General features: G+C 40.9%; 1 protein-coding gene across 1 annotated transcript in view; it reads right to left on the bottom strand.

Annotated features, from left to right (window-relative positions):
• Positions 1–10,068, bottom strand: part of Chp1 (calcineurin like EF-hand protein 1) — a 62,687-nt gene that overhangs the window by 22,378 nt on the left and 30,241 nt on the right. Inside the window, exons 4-5 of the mRNA XM_008846786.3 lie at positions 7,595–7,722; positions 1,971–2,032 (exon numbers count right to left, since the gene is read on the bottom strand). Of these exons, the coding sequence (XP_008845008.1) occupies positions 1,971–2,032; positions 7,595–7,722 (190 nt within the window). The remainder of the gene's footprint in view (positions 1–1,970; positions 2,033–7,594; positions 7,723–10,068) is intronic.

Raw genomic sequence — 10,068 nt, 5'->3', positions numbered from 1 at the left:
GGGCTTTTGTGTAACGGTTGTGGGAGCCTATGTAATCTTTACCTAAAATTGCCTCAAGGTTGATCGCTCTAACCAGACCTGCGTGTCTTGGAAGGATGGTCAGCCCCAGCTAGCTGGTTTAATAAAACTCTGCTTGATTTTTGCATCTCCATACTCGTGCATTTGTTCTCCAGAAGAGACCCACCGAGTCACGGACCCTAACAAGACCTCCTACTCCCCTGCTTGCTGAACTTGCTGAAATAAACCTATAAAAACCTCTGTGTCCCAAAGCAAGGGGTCTCACATCTGAGATCCGCTGAGTCGGTGACAGAGTGGGCCCAAGCTTAAGGTTGTAACAATAAAAGAATCCTTTGTGTATTTGCAGCGGTTGGCTCCTTGGTGGTCTTTGGGGTCTCGTGAACTGGGCACAACAGTTCAGTTGACTACTCTTGCAGAGGACAGGGGTTCAATTCCCAGCACCCACATGGTGGCTAATGACAGTCTGTAACTCCAGTTCCAGGGATCTGATGCCCTATTCTGACCTCCTCAGGCATTGCACAACATGGGTCCACCTACCTATATGCAGGCAATACATCATACACACAAAAATAATAATACTTAAAATATGGACCAGAAGATGAAAACATGCAGTTCTAGAATGGCTACTTCTGTTTTACCAGTACTCCGAATTCATGGCATAACTTCAGTAAGAAAAACTCTACTCTCTAAAGATAGCCATTCCCACCTCAAACCCCAGAGGCAAAGTCAAAATTCCACATGAATTGGGGGATGGGCTCCTGAGGCTCCACCCCTAGCTGAGGAGCTACAATGGATTGGGAGGGGGGTAGTCATTTTTCTTTGAGGGCCATTTTTATGGCCACTGGTAGGTTGCCTGTGGATGGTCCATACCCTTGGGCATATAGGTAGCGCTAATTCATTTAGGAGGATATTTTTAGAAAGGAGGTGTGGGGTGTGTTAAGGGAGTCTGAGAGGAGTTGGGAGAGGTAGAGGTGGATATGACCAAAAACATTGCATACATGTATGAAATTCTAAAAGACTGAAGTTAAAATATATACACACACACTTTTTCTTTTCTTTTCTTTTTTTTTTTTTTTTGAGATAAGGTCTCCCTGTAGCTCCAGTTGACCTGAATTTACTATGGAGACCAGGCTGGCCTCAAACTCACAGAGGTCTGCCTTTCTCTGCCTCCTGCCTCCTGAGTGCTGGGATTAAAGGCTTGTACCACCATATCCAGCAAAAAAATTTTTTAACGCAATGAACTACTGAGCTCCTGACTGTTTTGGGTTTTCTCAGATTGAAATGTAGGGTGAGTTTGAGTTGCTCCTTAATCTGGTGTGAGTAATCAATTTATAAGTTTTCTTAAGACACAGAAGTAACACTTTGAGGTACCCCTAGAAACACAGAATTTGCCCCATGGCAATTCCTGACTGTGCTAGCCACTGAAGATCTTCAGATTCAGTGAAAGGGATAATTTTTTCACCAACCTGAACTTACAAAAGGAGAAAGAGATGATTAGCAGTGCTAATAATGTGAAAAGGCAGTCATTGCTAGGAGACAGGGAAACCCCCACAGGAGCATCCACGGCCAGGGAGAGGCTAAATCCAGGTTCACACAGCAGTCCCTAGACTCTTACATCAAGTTCAAGGAGAGACTAAATGGCAGAAGTTACCTCAGTATTATCCAAATTAAATGGCTGCTCACAAGCCAATTAGTCTGATTAGTGTATTTTCCCTTGGCCACTCAGAACCTCACAGACACTTAGTTAGCTTTTAAATGGTAATGAATGCCCATTCGTGAAGACCCCCCCATTTCAAGTGTTGCCAGTCTTGTACTCTGCTTTTCATCCACAAGAGGATCCTGTCCAAAGCAGGGGTTAAACGAATGCTTAATGAAGGAAAGAACAATGCCTGCCCATAAAAATAAGCAATTAAGGCACCAAGTACAAGTCATTCCATAACTTCCCCACATACCTGTAACAGCTCATCTCTCGAGATCTTGTCATCTTTATCCAAATCGTACAGTCTGAAAGCAACTGGTAGGGAAATGCAAGAAGTCAGTGGAAATTCTGTAGTGTTTTGCCCTTTGTCAAGGAGCTAACCATATACAGAACACTAGACAGAAAACTGATGGCCAATTAATGGAGTTTTCATGACAACTGCCATTGCCAGTGGAACTTTTTTTGTTGTTTTGTTTTGTTTTTGGTCTTTTTGAGACAGGGTCTCCCTGTAGCCCCAGCTAGCCTAGAACTCACTATGTAGACCAGGCTGGTCTTGAACTCACAGAGATTCACTTGCCTCTGCCTCCCAAGTGCTGGGACTACAAGCATGTGCCACCATGCCTGGCTGCTCGTAGGACTTTTAAAGACACTGAAACACTTAGGAAATTGAGACTTGATGTAATCATCTTGGATTTTATGAAATGTGGTCTGTCTTCCAACATATTAGAAAAATTCATAAGAGAAAGCCCAGAGTTTCTTTTCTTATACTAGAATGAGGGGGAAGAAAGGAAAAACAAAACAAAACAAACAAACCCATAAAACCCCACAAACACCGCTTTCGAATTCTGTAAAGTAAGTCATCTTACACAGATCAGTTCTACTACTCAGAAGAAACTAACAATAAGAGATAAAAAGCACTGTAATTGGCTACACAATGTGGCTTTGGGAATTCAGCCACTTGGGAAAACATGTCAAATTTCAAAGACCCTTCAAGTAAAGAACTTCCATTTCTTTTTTTATTTGTCATTGTTTTTGCTTGTACTTTTAAACAGGATTCTCAAGTAACCAAGGCTGGCCTTGAACTCCTAATCTTCCTACCTCTACTTCTGAAGTACTGGGGTTGTAGGATTACAGGCATCACAGGGCACATCAAGTCGGGCGTGGTGGTGTACATCTTTAATCCCTGCACTAGGAAGGCAGAGGGAGGCAGATCTCTGAGAGATCAAGGCTAACTTAGTCTACATAGTGAGCTGAGCTACAGGAAGACCCTGTCTCAAAAAACAAAATAAAACAAAACAAAAACCCCAAAACCAAGCCTTGGAGTTTCAAATAAAATTAACAAGACTCTGATGTTCTAAATACCCGACTCCATCCCCCTAGAGCTGGGATTACAGGTATGCACAAGATGCCTAGTTGTCACCTGAGATCTTGTCATCTTTATCCAAATCATACAGACTAACAAATCTGAAAGAGGGATATACATTCCAGGAAGTATTATTAGGTACAAAAGCAGTTACCTGAGAGCTAGGATCTGAATTACAGTCCTCAGGAATTGTGTTATTAACCTCTGAATTACCTCTCCAGCCTCCGAAGTCAGAGATCTGCCTTCCTCTGCCTCCCAGGTGCAGGGTAGGCGTGCACAAACACACCCGGCTTGTGTTGGCTTTCTGATGTTTCCCTCTCTTTAACAATAGACACTCTTTTAGAAACTAGGATATCTGAGAGCATTTCATTTATCAATACAAAAGCGCATTCAGGAAATCAAAATCTATTCAGTTTTTTGCCATGTTACTTAAGACTTACTGTGTGAATAGTGTGAAAATACTAGGTGATTTTTTTTTTTTTTTTTTTTTAGGCGCCATGAGAGATCAACTCATTGAAAAAGGGATTGTTTTGTTATATAGCTGAATTTGGGGTGGTTCTGAATTGCTTTAAGATGCTATTTACTTACTCATTAATTCATTCATTTACTTGTGGTTTTGTTTTTAAATTTTTTTTTTCTTGGTCTTTTACAGGGTCTCCCTGTAGACCAGATTGGCCTTGAACTCACAGAGATCCACCTGCCTCTGCAGTGCTAAGATTAAAGGTGTGTACCACAATGCCCAGCTGTTTTTTTTTTTTTTTTTTTTTTAAAGTTAGGGTTTCATTCTATAGTCTAGGCTGACCTGGAACTTGCTATGTAGCCCAGGATGACCTCAAACTCATGGCAACCTTACTGCTTCAGCCACCTGACTGCTTGGATAGCCTGACCTACTATCCTGGCTTCAGTTTCTGGTTTTCAAAATGGGACTGCCATACTACGAATAGTGATGCATACCTACAGTCCTAGTATAGGAGGTAGAGGCAGGAAGATCAGGAATTTAAGATCAGCCTCAGTTACTTAAGCGTGTTATAAGCCAGCCAGCTACACTAGACACTGTGTCAAAAACAAAAATATACTAACAAATCTGATGGACATTCCAAGGGGAGGTATTATTTAGGTACCAAGGCAGTAGAACATGGATAAATAATTAGGAGTTTAAATACCCTCCACAACAACAATAAAAGGATACGTCCAATAAATTACTAAGTAAGAAAAAACTGTAGAAAAGTTAGAACAAAAATTAGGAAAATCTAATTTACACATTGTAAAACATGTATCAGAATTCTGTTGGAACATTTTCTAATACTTTCTTGTTTTCTTTCATTTGGTTATTTGACTAACTACCTTTAACCCTATTTGCATTCATATTTTAGGAGTTTGGATTACAAAGCAAAGAAAGCAAGGACTGTAAACTATTCCTTAGTTAACACAAGCTTAATATATCCCCCAAACTAGATATACACACACATTAATGGGCAAACTTCTATATAACCTTTCCTCTTCTTTTTTTTTTCTTTTGTCTTTTTGAGATAGAGTCTCCCTGCAGGCCCAGCCTGGAACTATGTAGACCAGGCTAGCCTCAAACTCATTAGAGATCACCTGCCTCTGCCTCCCGAGTGCTGGGACCAAAGGCATGCGCCACCACGCCCGGTTAACAGTATACATTTTGGTTGGCACTTTAATTTTATTTATTTATTTTGGACTTTTTTTTGGTCTTTTTGAGACAGGGTCTCCCTGTAGCCCCAGCTGTCCTTGAACTCACAGAGATCCACCTGCTTCTGCCTCCTGAGTGCTGGGATTAAAGGCCCGGCTATTTTAGACTTTTTTTTTTTCTTCCTGTAGTCAGAACTGACCTGGAACTTGCTTTGTAGACCAGGTGGCCTTGAACTCACAGAGATCTGCGTCCCTCTGGGAGTGCTGGGATTAAAGGCATGAGCCACCATACCTGGCTAGGTTTTCTTCTTTCTAAATTACCATGAAATGTGCTATCTACTAAGCAATATTCCACGGTTTAGGGATACGAAAACTTGTATAACCCCAAAACACATTGACTTGATTTTTTTTTTCCATTTATTTATTGTTTGAGACAGGATCCCTTAGTACTTGATACTCTCCTAAGATAAACAATCTATCATTTTTGTCTCTGTTGTTATGTCTTCCTCTCTCCTCACCCTAAAGCAAGGTATTATTAGGCTATGGCAATAAAATCCACTATTTAGGATCAGTATAGCCTTTTTTTTTTGTTTGAGACAGGGTCTTCCTGTAGTCCCAGCCTGGCCTGGAACTCACTATGTAGACCAGGCTGCCCTCTAACTCATGGAGATCTGCCTGCCTCTGCCTCCCAAATTCTGGGATTAAAGGCATGGGCCACTATGTCCCTTTAGAATGGGTTTAGTCTTAATCCCATTACATGCTAATAAGAACACATTAAAAACTGCAGTTCATTTTGGATTCCAGAAATATACTAGAACTTTAGAGTATTGAAACCTATCAATCATCATCATTAATAAAGGTTTTTAATGACTTTTTTGAGGCAAAGTCTGGATATGTTATACATATTGACTTTGAATTTGTGATCCTCCTTCCTCAGTCTTTTGAGTGTTTGGAATTATAGGTATATACTACTGTGCCTGGCTGATTTTTTTTGTTGTTGTTGTTTTGAGACAGGGTCTCCCTGTAGCCCCAGCTGGCCTGAATTTGCTATGTAGACCAGAATGGCCTCAAATTCACAGAGATTTACTTGCCTCTACCTCCTGAGTACTGGGGTTAAAGGTGTGTGCCACCATACCGAGCATTTTTAAAAATGTATTAAAAAACATAAAATTTGCTATTTTAATCATTTTAAGTTTATAGTTCACTAATATTAAGTATATCCATATTGCTGTGAACCAACAGCTAGAACATTTTCAACTTACAAATCTGAAACACTGTATTAAATAGACTCACCTTTACTTTACCTAGAAAAAATTTTGAAAGAACTTGCATGAAAACTTATGCAATGAAGATCATGGAGAAAGTTCAGGTCAACAAAAAGAATTTGTTTTAAAATTTTTTTTTTCCTTGAAATAGAGGTCTTGAGATGTTTTCCAGGTTATCCTTGAACTCACTTTTAGCTCACAGTACTCACTATGTAGACCAGGCTGGCCTCGAATTCACAAAGATCCACCTGTCTGTGCCTCCCAAGTGCTGGAATTAAAAGTGTGCGCCACCACATCCAGCCTATTTATTTATTTTTTGAGACAGGGTCTCCCTGTAGCCCCAGCTGTCCTGGAACTTACTATGTAGACCAGGCTGGCCTTGAACTCACAGAGATTCGCCTGCCTCTGCCTCCCAAGTGCTGAGACTATAGGCATGTACCACCACACTCAGCTATTTTATATTTGTTCTAATATTCAAAAACCTTTTTGTATTTTTTAAATTATCATGTAAAAAACTTGATGTGCTCTGTTTATTTTGTGACTTCACAAACCTCTCTGGGTACCATTATGTACCTTTTAAATCATTATGTTGGGCTCGGTTAGTTTCATACAATTTCAATAGCAACTTATGTTGAAAGAAAATTAGAAATTGTACTTCAATTTCCTGGAATAGTGTTTTAAGTGATTGGGCAACAGCCTATGAACCAACAAGGCCAGAGGGGAAATCAGTAAGCATGGAAAGGAAGGAGGCAAGAGGCAACAGGTACAAAAATGAAACATTGCACCAGTGTATCTACTACTACTTTAGTCAAATCTAGTATCTATCAAATTCTAAGACAGGTGGAGGATTGACATTAGTCTTCCTAGGAAGAGTCTTGTTACCAACTGTCACTCTAGAACTTTCTACAGTGCTGGCACACAGGAGCTACTTAAAGAGTTAATAGTAGGTAACAGTAGTAGTAGGTAACAGCTACTGAGTATCTAGTATATATAAGGTACTGCTTGAAGCACTTGATATATATTAATCCTTACAACATGCAGAATCCTTTAACGGGGTAAGGATATGGCTCAGTGGTTCAGTGCTTGTCTAGTATGCACCATGACCTGGGTTCTATCCCAAGCCTCATAAATGCAACTTGGTGGCACAAGCCAGTAGTATCAACACTTAGGAGGCAGAGACTTAAGACACTTAGAGGCCAGTCACAGCTATATAGTGAGTTTGAGGCCAACCTAGGTGACACAGACCCTATCTCAAACAGCAACAACAAAAATCTTTGAGTGAAATAGGATTCCAATTTAATTCAGTTTATCTCCAAAGTCTGATCACTTAAGACTCTCTGCTCTTAAAAATGCTGAACGGGTCAGGCATGGTGGTACATGCCTTTAATCCCAGCACTTGGGAGGCGGAGGCAGGCAGATCTCTGTGAGTTTGAGGCTAACCTGGTCTACATAGTGAGTTCCAGGACAGCTGGGGCTATAGGGAGACCCTGTTTCAAAAAGACCAAAAAAAAAAAAAAAAAAAGCTGAACAAGTAAATAATCAAGTCAATGGGTTAAAAAAACAAGTATTTTAAACTACATGACTAAAGCGCCTTACAGTGCAGTTTGTTGCTTCGGCTGTTGAGTGGTTCTGGTCCATTCACATCTTTGCTCTTTTCATTATCCTCAATGGGTCGGAAATGAGCCAAAGTTCTCATGAATCCACGGAAGTTTACCTGGTCCTCTCTGATTTGAAAATATAACAGAACACCATGTCAGTCAAAGTGGGGTTTTTTTTGTTTCTGTTTTGATTTTTGCTATGTTTAGGGATCAAACTCAGGGTTTCCTACATACTACATAAGTACTCTACCCACTAACTATACCCACAGATTCTAGGTGACTATATCTTATGAACCCAAGATATGGACAACTTTGTTTTAGAGTAGTTTGAAAGTACATTTAACAAGGTTTTGATGGATCCAAAGCCCCCAGAATAATGGATTTAAACTAAAATCCCCCAGGCCTGATCAGCCCAAGCTGGAAATTATCCCAGAAATTCCCCCTACCTCTGCTTGGCACATAGCCACCGCTTTTCTGCTTGGCACATAGCCGCCGCTTTTCTTCTTGGCACATAGCCGCCGCTTGTGACGTTACTGCCGCTTTCTCTCTCCCACTTCTACCGCTTGTAGTTTGTGGTCTTTGTCTTTAAAAGAAGCCTGTGAACTGGGCTCTGGGCTTCTGTCCTCCGAGTGAGGCAGGAGTCCGTTTTGCAAAACGCCATTAAATTCCTCTTGCTATTGCATCTACTGGTTTGAGGACTGAGTTATTGGGGTGCGAACTCCCGTGAACGTAGGGTACCCCAGTCTGGGGGTCCTACAGTTTCTTTCCATATGCCTAGCACTTCAGAGCTTACAACAATGTCTCCATTCCCTTCCCTTCCCTTCCCTTCCCTTCCATTCCATTACTCCACTCCCACTCCACTCCACTCCACTCCATTCCATTCCACTCCATTCCATTTTATTTTTATGTGTATGAGTGTTTTGCCTGCATTTATTTATTTATTTATTTTTATCTGTATGAGTGCTTTATCTGCATGTATGTATGTGCATCATAGACATGCCTGGTACCCAGGGAAGCCAGGAAATGTCAAATCCCCTTGAACTTAAGTAACAGATAGTTGTGTGTCACCATGCAGTGCTGAACTTGGGTCCTCTTTAAGAGCTGCAAGTGCTCTTAACCACTGAACCATTTCTCCTGCCCCCATAATATCTCCATTTAAAAAGCCTCATTCTGCTGGCAATCTGTGACAATTGAGGCCAGCCTGGTCTACATATTGAGTTCCAAGCCAGGTGTGGCTACAGAGAGACATTGTCACAAAACAAAACAAAACAAAACAAAACAAAACAAACAAAAAGCCTTCCCCAGTCCAGGACAAGCTGTGGTGGTGCACATCTATAATCCTAGCACCTGGGAGGCAGAGGCAGATGGATTTCTACACGTTCAGGCCAGCCTGGTCCACCAGGTGAGTTCTAGTCCAGATCAGCCAGGAATACAAAATAAGATCTTGTCTCAAAACAAACAACCCCAAAACAATGGGGGGCAGGGGGCACTGCAGTAAAGGGTACTGTCTTGCTCTTCTACAGGATCCAACTTGGTTCCCAGCAACCATATCAGGTGGCTTACAACTGCCTGTAACTGTAACTACAGAGGCCCCAACACTTCCTTCTGCATCTATGGGCAACTGTACAACACATGTTCACACACAAAGATATATGTACACATAAATTTTAAAAATTTCTAAAAAAAAAAGTCTTACCCCAACCTTGTGGCATAGGTGCATTATTCTCATTTATAAACTCTGCAATAAGCACATTATTCATTTTAACCCAATCACTCCTCAACTATCTCCCATGCCTCTTCTGCAATAAAATATACCTAGAGATTTTTTTATTTAATTAATTAATTTTTTTTTCCTTGTCTTTTTGAAACAGGGTCTCCCTATAGCCCCAGCTGTCCTAGAACTCATGTAGACCAGGATGGCCTTGAACTCACAGAGATCCACCTGCCTCTACTGGGATTACAGGTGTGCACCACCATGCCTGGCTTTAATTAATTATTTTACATGTATGAATGTTTTGCCTGCATGTATGTAAGTGTACCACATGTGTGCAATGCCTGTGAAGGTCCGAAGAGGGTGTCAGGTCCCCTGGAACTGGAGTTAATGGATGGTTGTTAGCCACCATGTGGGTGCTGAGAATTGAACCTCAGTCTTCTCCAAGAGCAGCAGTGCTCTTAACATGAGGTCCTGGGCTCAATCCTAGTACCACATAAAACCAGAAATAGTGGTACATGCCTGTAATTCCAGCACTCAAGAAGGTGGAGGCAGGAGGATTAGAAGTTCAAGGTCATCCTCAACTACCTTGGGATTTAGAGGTCAGTCTGGGCTAAATGAGACCTTGCCTCAATAAAATAAAATAAAATAAATAAAAAAATAAAATAAATAAAATAAAATATGAATACTTTTTAAATACCTGCATAATAATTGTGTGGTATTTATAATTCCCTCATAGTTGGAGAGATTCCCTCCCCTCA

Source organism: Nannospalax galili, unplaced genomic scaffold (genome assembly GCF_000622305.1).
Source record: "Nannospalax galili isolate Female #2095 unplaced genomic scaffold, S.galili_v1.0 scaffold342, whole genome shotgun sequence".
In the NCBI taxonomy this organism is placed as follows: domain Eukaryota; kingdom Metazoa; phylum Chordata; class Mammalia; order Rodentia; family Spalacidae; genus Nannospalax; species Nannospalax galili.
This window is presented reverse-complemented; position numbering and strand designations above follow the sequence as displayed.